The sequence below is a fragment of the Acromyrmex echinatior genome, chromosome 5 (genome assembly GCF_024713525.1).
Source record: "Acromyrmex echinatior isolate Ae372 chromosome 5, ASM2471352v2, whole genome shotgun sequence".
Lineage (NCBI taxonomy): Eukaryota > Metazoa > Arthropoda > Insecta > Hymenoptera > Formicidae > Acromyrmex > Acromyrmex echinatior.
The window spans coordinates 7,553,399-7,568,827 of NC_141856.1; the positions used below are offsets into that span (position 1 = coordinate 7,553,399).

General features: G+C 34.0%; 1 protein-coding gene across 1 annotated transcript in view; it reads right to left on the minus strand.

The window, feature by feature from the left end:
* LOC105149204 (serine/threonine-protein phosphatase 4 regulatory subunit 1) overlaps positions 1–15,429 on the minus strand; it is a 138,419-nt gene that overhangs the window by 101,978 nt on the left and 21,012 nt on the right. The window contains 1 exon segment of the mRNA XM_011061463.2: positions 10,604–10,772. Within this exon segment, the coding sequence (XP_011059765.2) occupies positions 10,604–10,772 (169 nt within the window).

The window sequence follows — 15,429 nt, forward strand, 5'->3', positions numbered from 1 at the left end:
CTGTGTTCTTTGAGTTATTTCGTCAATATAACAATATTTTTTGTCTATTGAATAATAAAATTCCATTTATCATATATAGATACATCAAATAATAGCAGAAAAGTAAATAATTAAATGCATATATTGACGAATAAGAACTTTTTTTCCTTTTCATGGGTAGTAGAATCAAGAGGAAAATCGGCAACATCGTTGCAAGAACGTTGGTCGAAGAAATCGTTATTGGGGGTCACGTAGATTACCTCGGAACGGGTGTCATTTCCGCGTGGGCGTGTGCCGCTCCAAAGGAATGAACAGGGGAAACGATGACAAGGACGACGAAAGGGAGTGTGATTATCCCTCATTGCCCTAGGATTAGAGACGCGTCGATTGCGTCAGACACGACAGCTGGAGGAAATTTTTGAAATTCTAGACGATGTCTATTTCCTACGATCTTCCGGTGAAACCATAGAACGGCACTTCGATCGTTATCGTACATAATTATCTATCTATTATCGGAGAAATTCCGATTTATATTACATATACAATATATATATATCTATATATTGTACATGATTATACTATTAAATTCATAATGTAAAATTGCATCCAATTTGAATTCTTTTTAATAACTTCTATAATTGCTGTTGTTCCTACTCATTATATGTATAGTTAATTTAACTATAATAATAGAGTTAAATAATTTAAGAGAAAATGTTTCCAATTTGACTCAAAAGTTTATTATTTATTAAGTGCATGTTGTTAAATAACATTTTGTTATTTTGAATTTCCATGCGAGTCAAATTATAATAATTATAAATCAATTCATTTTTGTGATTAAATTACTCAATTTCAAAAAGTACTTAAATAATATCATGCACTTAATAAATAATAAACTTTTGAGTCAAATTGGAAACATTTTCTTGAGTTAAATTATTTATAATATATCTTGAGAACTAACGTGGTTATGTTTAACGTGACATTATGTTCTAAAGAAGGATCTCTCTTTCCTTTAATAAATAATTCTAGAACTTTCTAAACTGTTGACTCAGATATATAAATAGATGTAGACATATAATGATAAAATACATGATAGGACAAATAACAACACATAATGTCACGACAAAATTCTAATTGTGCAAAAGAAGTACTTGAGGTTCATCGTTTAGTTTTTTTGCTGTAAAACAGGTAATGATTCTATTTCTTTATATTACGACTAGAAGATATTAATATATACAATTTTATTTAAATTAGAATCTGGAAATTCTTGTTCTACACTTTTCTTGATATGACAACTGGCGTTGTAACATTATTGCATGAAGCATCTTCACATAGAAAAGAACATGTTTATTTAATTACAACTCCCGACTGTTGAATGTCAACTAGATGTAACTCTGCGTTTTTAAAAATATTATTGAATTACTGAAGATGAGATTGTGACCGAAACGTTTAATGTTTTAATTAATGTAATAATAATTAAATATCACAAACTATAACTTGTGCTGTGGTTTTTTATGCTCTTATTTTTTATATGTTTTAAATTATTTAACTCTATTGTTGTAGTTAAATTAACTATACATATAATGAGTAGGAACAACAGCAATTATAGAAGTTATTAAAAAGAATTCAATTTGACATTATGAATTTAATAGTATAATTTCAGTAATCATATACAATACATCCGAACGTACATGATACATCGTACTTTACATAAACTACAAATTAAACATTACGATTTAAATGGGAGAAACGAAAACGTACGATGGCACGGGGGCATCGTTCGCGTGTTTGCGAGGGGCGCAGTGTGTAAATTCGCATCTCGAAGCCATCGAAAGAACGCTGGCCGTCGATCGCTGCACTCTCTCTCCCTCCCTCCCTCCCTCTCTCTCTCTCTCTCTCTCTCTCACTCGCTTTCCCCGCATCGGCCGAAGGGCACCCCAGAAGCAGCGAGACCCAGAGGGTGCATCGGAATCGTAGAGGTCCGAGGGTAACAAACGCGAGTAAAATGGATAAAGGCTACACCTGGCCTCCGGATGGTCGACGGCGGCACGCGCTACTCCTCCTCCTCTCTCTCTCTCTCTCTCTCTTTCTTTCTCTCTCTCTCTCTCTCTCTCTCTCTCTCTCTCTCTCTCTCTCTCTCTCGCTTTCACTTTGTCGCTCTTCTCTCTCCCTACGAATAAGTCTCGTTTCTACCCGAGTGTACACACCTGCCCCTCACCGACACGCATGCACGTTGTTACGGCCGTGCGCGTACCAAGGATCGTAAATGCACACGGATTACTCCCGGCGATGCCGGTGATGCGGAGGATGTGGAGAGAGACAGGCAGCCACTGCCGTAACTGAAGTATACGGTACCCTACCTTCCTTTTGAAGATAGAAAAGATTATCAATATCGAAAAGAAACGGTGCATTTTTTTAATTATCTCTTTTATTTTGAAATTTTGCTACTGACATTCATTTTAGATCTTAGAAGTGATATTGATATTTTATAGATGCTGATAAATTATTGTTAAAGTATAAATTATTAATATTTAAAAAATGAAAAGTAATTGTCCCTTTATAAAATAATCTGCAGAATTTTTTTTTCTTCGTAATTATTGAGATAATTTTTAGAAAAATTTAGAATGTAATGATGTTATTTTTTTATTACTATTTATAATTGACTTTCAGATTGTAATAAATTACAACACCTATGAATTTAATATTCATATTTTTTAATAACATTTTTGGGTATATTATCATAGCGTAATAATATTTTTTTACCAAATTAAATTGAACTCATTTTACAATGGCATATAGATTGAAATATTATAACATTCGTATTAGCCTAAATTAAGGAGATTGTATATTACAATAAATGAAATATGCTAAGAATTACTTGAAAAAATTACAAACTATTCTAAATTGCATTTAATAATAATACAAAAAAAAACAGTTGACCATCTGGATCAAAAGTTATTTAAATAAGTAGTAATATTTTTTAAATTTGTACTCTAATATAAATATATATGAAAATGTATTATAAAATAATGATAAAAATCTCCATTTTTTTTGTATAAATACTTTATGAATTCAACAATATTTATGTAAAGTTACCTTGAGATGCAGACATTAATTGTTCAGTAAATAAATAAAATTTGTTATTTGTTGAATCTCAAACTTTGCATAAGTCATGTTTAGTATTTAATATAAAAAAATTTAGATTTTTCTTATTATTTTATTAGGTGTTGGAATTAATTCGTAGCGTTTTTTAATGAAAGAATGTTATTTATTTCACATGAGCATTAAAAAATACATTAATGAAAGTACTTCCCATCACTTGTAAAACGCTACGAATTAATTCCAACACCTAATAACAATTTTTGTTTATAACAATAAAACTAATAACAAATAAAATAAATAATCAATAAAAATGTGTTGCTCCATAAAACCAGAATGTTATGAAGATAACTTTCATATGTATATAGTTTATTTAAAGCGTAAATATTAATATATATGTTTTATGCCTTTACAATCTCCTTAAAATAATTGTCAATATGCCAAAGGAAATAATCGTATCTGCAAGAAGTTTTTCTTTTATGCTTGTAAAAATTATATTCTCTTATAAATGTTAAAGAAAATAACAAAACATCTAATTTACTTCAAAAATTAAAAAAAAAATCTTGTGTGAAGCATAACAATTTCGTCAAATATTAAAATAATATTCATAACTTAACTTCAAACCGCGTTGAAATGACAAAAAGAAAAAGTTATACGTTATTACGTATTAATTATTCAAATATATTACTCGCATCTTAATAAATTCATTATTTCGTTCATCATAGCATTAATCTAGGTAATTCCCTCGTTATCGAATGTTTTAATTGACATTTGGGAAAACACCCGGCCCTGCCAACAGAAGAGACGAACGGGACAGACACAAAGCGAGAAGTTGCACGAGAGAGCAAAGACCTAAAAGCCGGCTGCTAGCGGTGACGCGACTGTTTTCGTAGCTGTTTCCGTTGGCGCTACCCTCGCCGCAGCTTCCTCTTCGTTAGCCTCGTCGATCCGGCGATCCCTTAATCCCTCCTTGGTCGCCTCGAATCGCATCGAAAAAGTAGTCACGCACATTTTTTTTTTCAAGACTCTCCCCAGGACATTTTACAGTACCACTCTACGGTAACCCTTATCGAACTAATTGAAATTACTGGACTAAAATTTAAACTGAGATTCATAATCTCTAAACTATAAATAAACAATTTATTAAACTTTAGCTTAACTAAAAGTTTAGAATTCTCGTAAAGAAAAATCACTTTATAAAATAAATTTAACTTTATAATACTCTACTTGATTCTTATTGTGCAAATATGTATATTTATGTTTAACAATTGTCTAAAAAAAAATAAGTACTTTTTTGGATATAAATTTTTGAGAATAGAATAAATATATCTTGAATAAACGTGTTATTTGATGTTTGTGCACTTACCCGTGTGCGTGTAAAACGCAAAATTTTCATGGAAGGATGCGGATCGAACGACGAACGAGCAAATGAGCAATAATCGACGTGGACGAGTGCGTTTATTAAAAGTTTACCAGCTTTCGTTTTCTTATATTACCGTTAATGAGAGACGAGGGATCTTAATGGCTGTTTTCCAGAGCAGATGTCTAAAGGTATATCATATTAAACGACACTGCTCGTCTCGCGTCTCTCAGTTCTAAGGAATTATTAACGTACGATGGTTACGCCTTCGAATGGAAGTAGAGACGCGGGAAAAGTACGCGGGCTAATAAGTAAAACGAGTAACAACGAAAAGAAGAAACGAGACCGACAGATGGTCATAGGGCATAAGGCGTGTGCCTCGATCGGCTTTACGATTCCTTTCGAGACCCTTTCGATGGAGACAATTACAGATATTGGTACGAGCGATTATTTATTCATCGCACGCACTCGTCTACACCTTCTTCAATTGATTTACCAATCAATCGTCAATTGCATAATCTGAAGTAAATTCCCTTTTCTCCCTTCAAATGCAATTCCCGGAAAAACAATCTTCCGTAGTGCGATCTCTCCAGCTTTGTAGCTGCGACATGCATTATTGATCGACTGCTTTTTTTTTACGCATCGTAGTAAATATTTCAGTTATTTACAAATGCAACATATTGACACGATATGCAACGTTTACTGTGTTGGAAAATTCGTATCGGTCAATGCGCCCTCTTTCGTTACTTTACGTCGCGCAATATCAGGTAATCATGATGCTATTAAAGGTGACGTTACTGAGTCGCAACTTTCCCAATCTCTGTCCTTAAAAACGAATTAAATCTTATCTAACCAAAATCGTACCTACACATCATGTAGGTAATTCAGTATTGATTTATGATTATTATAAATATTTTATCTATGCAATAGCTATGATAAATGGTTATTTTTGCTAATTGAACTTGAACGCCAAAGTCATAAATAATGAAATTGCATGCATAATAAAACAGCGATTTCTTAGAACGGTAAATAATGTTTGTCTATTGTATTATTTTTATTTCCGCTTCTTTTAGCGAAGTCAATTATTCTATATTTCCGTAATGAGTCAATTCATGCAACAAGATAATAAACGGATAAATATAAACCAATGAGTAACATTTCCTAATTAGGAATAATTTTCAATTTTTCATCGAGTAATAATTTCGCAAATGAAAAACGATAATGTGCGATCAATAACGGATAAAGAAAAAGCGGAATGACAATCGGAAAATCATGCCATCTGGCATGCCAAAAGCTGTGTTCACATTGAACAATGTCCGTATTATCTATTCTCCGCAGTGGCAACAGAAGCACGACATGGCAAATATACGACGGCCAGGATCGACTCATGAACCAAATTTCGTCGTTTCTGACTCACATCAACAGCGCAAATCGAATTGGTGGCGTGCGCGTTAGAGGGTTGTAAATCTGCGATAAAGGACTTTGGTGGCCTACCAACGGCGATTTTATAATAGAATTAGAATCTGTCATTATAGCAACAATGGTTGAATAAAGTCCAAACGATATTTCGTAATGTATCAGTTTAGAACGATTTTATGGGGAAATTACTTGTACACAACGCTTGGTAAATTGCATGATTAATGGACGTAGAAAAAGGTTAAATAAATAAAAAGTGTTTTACTGATTAAATTTACATAAGCGACTTTTACGTAACTTAGAGATTCATAGGAGAGATCAATCTCTAAAACTCTCTTCGGCAAAGTATTGAATTTTAACAACCGAAGAATGGAAATACTAAATTTCACTTCACCTCTGATGGTGCTATTAAAATAAAATTGTAAATGATAAAGAAATATACTGTATTTGAAATATCAGAGAATAGAAGAAGTAAAAAGAAAGATTGAAAGCAGAACGGCGTGAATAATGTGAAAACAATATTTGTCCGCGGTACACAAAAAAGTAATATATTTTTAACTTTTATTTTTCGCTCTTAAACTTCCTACATTCAATCGAAATAAAATTACAGAAATATCTGTTCATTCTGAAAAACATTACTAAATTTATTCGACTACATATTTCTTGTTTTCTCGACACAAATAGATATACTCAATATAAATTTCTAATATAAAAATAACATTCCACGTGTGTATGTGTGTGTGTATATATATAAAACCAATAATAAAAACATAAAATTTCATTAATTTATTAAAGTTTTTCGATCGTGTCGACGAAAAGGAAAATTCCCGTAATTTCTAGACAAACTTTCTAGACAAGCGACGATCCTAATGCAGGAAAGGAGCAGACAGTGTAGTAAATATAGCGGAAAAAAAGGACAGAACGACGATGTACGCGAGGGAGTGTAGCAGGAAGTCGGAAATGTGTGAAAATACCAGAACTCGCGTTAAAGTATCGCGCCCACACGCTTCGGTCCACTTTCGGCGGCGAGTCGCATCGTCCTCGGCGGCGTCGTCGTGGTCGTCGTCTAGACTCCTTGCAGACATGACCTAAGGCTCGGATTAATTTTAGCAGTATTTTGTTTCGTCTGCTGGTCGGTGTCGTACGCATACGGTGTGCCATCCGGATAAACCCGTCGTGTCGACCCATCGTCCCCCTCTAACCCGTTCGGTATTCCGAAATATTTCCCATGCACGCGTGACGCGCGTTTCACGGAACTGCGTCGCGACGTCGAAAGTATCCGTCTAGAACGATCGCCGATGACGATTCTACTTGCCCATCTACAATTATCGCTTCTTCGAAAAGAGACCGCCAGGTTGTCCCGACATAACAAATAATTCGATTGAACGAACAGTATAACGCGTTAATGGCAAACGAGATCAAAGAATCTTTGTCTTACGTCGCTCGTTTAGCGGTAAATTTAACTGCGTACGAATTTTATTCATGTCATCTGATGTGGTATCCGGTAAACAAGGGAAAGTCAAGCGGTCACGTTTAATGTTAAGCGATGCGAATAAAGATCAAAGTGTCAGGAAGCTATGCCTTCGCGCGAAAATCGCTTTCAAGATAAAGAGATACGCCACGGGGTTTAATATTAGCTCGCGTGCGCTTTTACCGTGTATTAATTTTTTATGTGGAAAAATGAATTTAATGAGTTCCATGAGAGAAGAGTGAGCGTAATCATGCCTGTGATATTCTTCGCTCGCCGAGAACATCTTGGTTTCTAACGTTAACTCGGCGTCTTCCGGGGCTCATACACACCGGTACACCGGAAGAACCTACATCGTTACACGTGGAATCCTGTGAGCGCGTAATACACGCACGTTATCCCTAACCGTGGGTAATCGGAAACCGTCCAAGAACGCGTGAGCGGTTACGAAACACGCCTTTAATTACACGCTGCGACGTATTGGAGCAACCGGCGACACGCAACTACGCTTCACAAGAAATATCTTTTTTCTATCGACTTAAAGATGAACTGTCAATTTGATCGACTTGTAGATACATTATAATATATCTAAAATACGTTTAAATATAAAAGAAACTATCCAAATATTTATTTTTTATTTGTACTTTTTTATACATATTTTATATTAAGGCTAAGAAAACAATCGATACCGTATGAATACATCATAGTACTCTTTAAAATCTTCTCGAAAATCTTTGGAATAAAATCTAATTCTAAAAAATGACAAAGGCCGGTATTCATAGTCGGTTCTTATTTCAAGATCATCTTAAGTAATGCCTTAAGATGCTGATGACTGCTCTCTGATCAGTTCATGACACCTCAAGACTGTACTTAAGACGGTCTTAAATTTAAGATCTATGAATACCGGCCAAAGAGTGAGAATTGAGCCAATGTTGAAAAATCGCTTAATTATCAATTTTTAAGAATGAGATTTCACTCTTTAGAGTTAGACTTCATTTCAAAGATTTGGAGAATACATTAAACCAATATAATAAAATAGATGTTGGAATAATTATATATAAATTTCTAAATATATCTATTTGAAATTGTGTGCCGCACACTGTCGGCCTTGCAACACAATCATTTAACTGAAATAACAATCTTCACAAATTAATTTTTTATCGTCGATTTGATGCTACTAGTACACTTAAACTTTTTATATCCTTTCGTGAATGTTAGGAGGGTTAAACTTTAGACAATACGAACAAAGATCAGGACGTTCCTCTTGAAAGTTTGATATATCTTTTCGTGGAAGGCACAATTATGTTCGATCGCGCGTATGCTAATATTCTTAGTAGGTACGTACGGTCTCGTGCATGGACTACAGTTTACGAAAAAACAACGGCGGTTTTACCGGCGAATAGGGCAGCACGCTATTTCCGCTTTTTGCCTAGGTCCACTTAACCGCGAGGCGAATCGAAAACTCTTCTACCGTAGAAGATTTATATTTTTCCTGTAGTTACATACGCGTAATAATTCCGAGAATTTTTAATAAGGTCACAAAGATTTTCATTATGATAAATCTAGCGGGTACAATACTTGAAGGTTTAAGAAATGTGTATGCAAAACATGTTGAACGTTATTGCTCATCAAATACAAATATAATCATTTTCCTTATTGTACAATTATACTTTAAAAAAATATAAAAGCGTTGTACAAAAATATACACCATTGAAATTATTTATAATATGCGAAGTATAAAGAATGTCGTCAAAGAATAATTTCTGTGCTTTTGTGATTTAAAAATATAAAATGAAAGTTTTTAAGAAATGGCTTTTTTATTTCGACATCTATATCTATCCTTGTATCGATATCTGAATTTTGCAATGATAACATCTCTCCTGGGTGATTTTGTGTTTGCGAACATAGAAGTGTATCCACGTATGCTTCAAAGTTCGCTCATCCGAGACGCGTCCGAATACTCCGAACGAGAGAACGAAGACAAAAGAAGAAAATAAGAGAGAGAGAGAGAGAGAGAGAAAGAGAGAGAGAGAGAGAGAGACGGATAGGGGAAGGGACGGTATAAAGGATACCGCAAAGAGAAGGAAGACGGGGATGCACGTACGGGAAAGAGAGCGAAAGAGGCCGGATGACGATGACCTCAAACGAGGCGCCCGGCAGTTGAAACGGCGCAGAGAAGGGAGGACGCGACGCCGCGCGCCGCGACGCTGACGCACCGTGTATATTTGGCGAGTCCGTGCTCACAACGTCCGAATCGTGCATAGCAGCTTCTTCTTCTTCTCGTAGGTAATACGTTCAAGCGAATTCTGTCTGCGCCGATATGAGCCGTCGGGCGGAAGGGTAAGAATAAGCATCTGAAGAAATTAGGAGAAAACACGGCGTTCCCAACGGAGAAAGTTCGTTAAACTCACTCGGCAATTTGCGAGAAAGAAACTTGAAAAGAAACAGAACGATTTTCGAACGTTACGTTCAATTTCGTTAGAACCTTCTACAGATATACTGTTATATGTATTTCGTTTTGTTAAATTTTATCATGATGAATATAAATTATCACCTCACAAAGAATAATCTTATGAAATAAACTGTACAGCGATTCTTGAAAGAAACTATTGCTATTTCTAGTCAGTAAAAATTTATTTAAATAATCTAATAAATTTTCAGACAATAACAAGGTACTATCTATTAGCAAATATACTATAATAATTAAGCCTAATAATTAATAAGTCTTATTCAAATAATTATTACATTGTGTTGTAACTAGTGTGATAGAATTGATGATTGTTGTGCATGTTTTAGGTTTTAGGTACCTATTTCGTGTAACTGCACTCGTGTATTTGTTATAATTATACTGTAAATATAACGTACACTCTTTTATGTATCTCCAGTTATCAAAGCGAACTACTGGACCACTGTAGCATCGAGCGTAAATAAATGATTAATTATTCAATACATCGTGAGACTGAATAGAGGATCACGGTGAAGCGCAAAATAATGATGGGCAAAGCGGAAGGTATAAATGCTGTTGCATAGCGACACATCGATATAATCTACGCTATGCGGTTTGGATTGATCGACATCTCTCGCACGATGTATATCGTCGTACGCTCGGTCTTTCCATGCGAACGATCGTTAAGAGGAAGCTCCGTGTTTTTTATTTAGCTTGTAGTTATACGGCCAACACTTTGCATATTTCCGTATATATCGTAAAGGATTTGCCAAAGCGAGAGGAATAAAGTCATACAACATAAATGATGGATTTTTAGAGAATGAAACGAGCTACTTACCGGTTGAAGCTCTTTTCCGAGCTAGCGTGTTGCTGCAGCCGATTGATTTGAAGGAACTGTTCGTCTCCTCCGCCTTCGTCGCCGCCGCCATCGCGCTTGACACCTGATGAAAAAATGATGGAGCCATCATTACTGTCAATGATCTCTTCGTCATCCTCGGCTTCCATTGCTGCAAATTCGATAGATTTAGAATTAGTAAAGCCATGATATAAAATAGATCGAAATACATAGAGAATGATAATGAGATTTTTAAGGGATGTTTGAAGCTGTGATATGTCAAATTTTCATATAAGAGACGGAGATTATTCTCACAAAAATAAATCAGAATATCTTTTTTTATAATATAATATATTTTATAATATGATATAATCAATTTCCTAAAATTGTCATCAAAATTGTCATTAATATTTAGCTTTGCAAATTTAGATTTAGAAATAAAAACAGATACACAATCTTAGCGAGCTCAGACATATCTGTGCTACAAATAATGTGCTATAAATGATTTCTTGATCAAATAATACTCAATCGCAAACGTGGTAATTATCATTTATATTTGTCTCAACTAATTTCAGCGAATTTGTATTATTTCCACAAATTAATATGAACGTATCAATTTTAAGGTAATTTCTCGAGACACACGCGCGGTAAAATAATCTATCGAAAAAATGATTCCTAACACAAATTGTCCACATTGACCTCAGAAGAATGACCAAATTGATCGTAAACGATCGTACGCCTCCACTCGATGTAATTCGATTTCTTTTTATCCGCCATGAAGAACGAAGCTACTGGCGGAAGGGTCGACGAATGTAACGAGTACGATGGTAGCGACAGGTGATACGATAGCAGCAAGGAAACGATTCAAAAGAAAAGATATCACGGATATCCCCGAGACTTTCAACGACCTCGCCCTTACTTAAATCTCCGTTCTCCTTGCTATTCTCTATCTCGTCTACCCCGCAATGCTATCATTTGATTTTCTTCATCGTCCTTAACACTCTCGCTTAGAATCGAGTTCAATCGATCTTTTTTTTTATTCTGCATTGTCTGCTTAACAAAGTTACGAAAGGCAATAAAGTAGAACAAATAGTTGGTTAATGCATGATTATACTGTAAACGGGGAAAACAGTCTTGTTATTAACGATACTTTATATGTAATCGCTATTCAATTAGTTTTTCAAATTTGACAACTTTACATTTATAATCCGTTTCTGCGCTTCACATTTGAAGAGGACACAATTATGCTGTCGAAACGTCTGTGATTTTCATTGAAAATATATTATTTTTTCACGGAAAAATATCTTGTGACAGTTCACATAGGCAATTTTTTACTCTATATTATTCTATTTATTTGATGTCTTGTCATTAATACAAATTATATATAAGACAAAATTAATACTAAGAATAAACAAAGAGAAATGTAATCTGTTGTAATTATTCATTCAATAAAATACTTGTAAATCATAACTCAAGGATAATTTTGATATTATAAATACAGAGAAATAATCACAATAGTAAGAAACAAAAAATTAAGGATATATTTTCATATTTATAGTGTTAAAAAATGAACTTACTAAAAAATTATACAGATTTCAATATCTCTGAGAATTTGTACAAATTAAATATTTTTTAAATAATCATATAGTTTATTTCTTAACATTGCTCCTTGTATTTTTCAGTGGATTATTTTCATTTAAAGCAACTGCTTTCTTTTATAAACGAAGGAACGATATCCTTAAAATGACAAAGGCAAAAAGGGAAAAAGCAAAATAAAATAACACCAGTTGCTTCGTAAGTTATGAAAAGAAAATGAAAAAAAAATACAAACGAAAAGAAAGCAAACTCAGCGCGAGATATCGGAAAGAAAATCGATATATATCGATTTATTATCTGATATTTTCATTTATCTAATTGTGAACTTCCTTTATCGCAAAATGGATCTACCGGTTTTTCTATCTAAAACGAATATCTTTTTTAATGAAGAAAAAATTTTTTCTTCATTACGTGATATATTCTCTAATTCTCTAATCTACTCATTTTTCCAATATTCAGCAAAAAAGATAGAAGTTGGCTTCAAAAATTCATTTAAATTCATTTAACATGCTATCCATATAAAACATTTTTTTATTGTAACATAAATCAGAAAATTTCTTGGCTTTATTTCCGTCCATAAACTATTGTTTTCGTCAGACAAGCATCTGTTTCTGTCAATAATCTATATATACGAGATGTCTAGTATCTGTGATATAATCGGAAATGATTTCTTGTAGAAAGAGAAATAAGAAATATAAAATATAGACATCGTTTTTTGAAAAAGATTATTTCAAACATAAAAGTACTTCTCTTTCGCAATATACTGATATTTATACAACAATTTAATTTATATAATAATTAGAATAGTTGGAATATACATATTTCAAAATATATAGTACATATTTTTAATAGAAGATAAAATTCGTTTAATTATTCGTGTAACAAGTAACATTCAATCTTACAACTTTTATATTAGGATGTAACCGTTTATAATATTGACTTTATCAACATTGAGAATAATCTATTGTTTGATCGAAATGTATGTTGTATTTTATCATAAAGATTATTAAATATTAACAATTTCAATCCAGCTCTTAGTCTCTTTATATTTATTATTTTTCTGTATTTGCCATATTATTCATATTTCCCATGTCAAAAGATCAGTGAAATTTAACAATAGTATATTCGGTTTTATAATAAATATCATGTAAACAAATTTTGTCAAATGGTTTACATGTATGATCAATAAACATTCACAAGGGTCAATATATAACAAAACGTGCGCATTCAAAATGGATTTTCTCAGAAATCTCACACACACACACTGATTGAGACAAAAAAGTATTCTATATTATTTTATACCTATAATAAATATTTAATATTCACGTAAAATATGAAATATTAAAGAACTTTAAAATTATTACTCTATCATACTTATCCTAAAATATACATAATTATAAAATATATCAGTCATAAATATATTTATGAGAAAATTATAGAAAATTAAATTAATAATGTGTGTGTGTGTGTGTGTGTATATATATATATATATATATATATCGATTACATTCATGTAAATCTGTTATTTTCTGCGTTTAAATCAATCTTTTGTAAACATTTTCAAATTGATGTTTCTTTCCCCTATAACATATAATATATTGATATCGATTTTTATATGTATATACTGATATTAAAATATTTATTTCGAATATTTTAAATTGAATAAACCCAAATGATAATTGCAAAATTAAAACAGTATTACTGCGTGTACCAAATAATGCATATAATCATCTACAAATAATACAGTTTTTAATCAATTTCATGTACGAATCAAAGAAATCGTCATTTTCCCATGAACCGCGCATAGTCAGTGCGTAGGAAACCGGAGCCACCACCTTGTGCGTTATCACGCTTTCTCTCTCTTTAGATTTCCCTCTCTCCTGCGACCTTCGGAAAGTTCTCTCCCCTTTGCTCCATTCGTATTAGGCGCCACGATTGGGCGCCAAATGACGGCGACCACGACTATGAGGGTTGCTACCAGAGGGATGAAGATCGCGGAGGGTGAGAAAAGGGGAGACAGGAGACAGACAGAGCAAGAGAGAATGAGAAGGAGGAAGGAGGGAGGAAGAGAGAAAGAGAAAGAGAGGAAGAGAACGATGGGGAAAAGGGGATGAACGAAAGGGAACGAGAAAGACAGGAAATGTGTGGAGAGAGCAGAGGGGCGTGGCAAGATGAATGATCGCAAGACGCGGGAGTATTGATCTCGGGAACTGTACTCTCTCTCGACGGCGTAGTCTCTAGCTTTCTCTCCATCTTTCTCTCTCTCTCTTTCTATTCTCTCTTCTTCGTATATACGGTATATCTCCCCTTACCCGCCATAGTCTCCTCTCTTCGGCCCTTGCTTCGTCCGTTTCTATCTCGAGTTCTCTCTCCTGCGTCTCTCTCTCCCGAGGCTTCGCACCCCTGTACCGGGGGTTGGGTGCCACGGCGGTTGGGTTCAGGGTCATGCGTGTACCCCCTCCCCCCTCTCTCTTTCTCTGTTTCTCTCTCTCACCGGCCTCTCTAGCTCGGTTCTTTCTGTCCTTCCTTCCTTCCTCCGGCGAGGGAGAGGTCGTCCCCGTCTGGATCGAAGCCGGAGAACCTGAGGAAGACCCTTCTCTCGCGCCTCGATATATCCAGACTGCCTAACGCCGACCAGTTTCACGACTATCGAGATCTACGACACCTTTGTCGTTCGGTAGTACAATGTAATCTCTTGGTAAATGTTTTTTACAAAATAATAACTATCGCAAATATCGAAAATCTCGAAATAAATTGTTTTATAGCCAAGAATCTTTAATATAGGTATCCAAATTAATATTTTGTGATAAATCTGATAATATTGACGATGATAGAACGACGATGACAAAAGGATTTATCTAAAATTTAATTCAATATAATTTAAGTAATAATTATTATTCATTTTAATTTAATTCTTTAATAAATAATAAATGTAATTTAATTTAATTATTGAGAATGCGTAAGTGTAATTTGAAAAAAGATTTAGCGTATAATAGCATAAATATTATTATTATTACAGTGAATTGCCGCAAAACGTTATTTTCTACAAAGCACTGCGTATCATGAATTGTTATAAGAGGGGTTAACACGGTCACTGCTATTCATTGTTAGTAATAACCAAAGTACGCGCGGAGTGCACGGAGGGCGAACCCGACAAACGTGACAGTCTCACGAAAAGTAATTACTGCCCTCTTATTCTACAGTTATTACGATGAAACGGCGTCCGAAAGGAA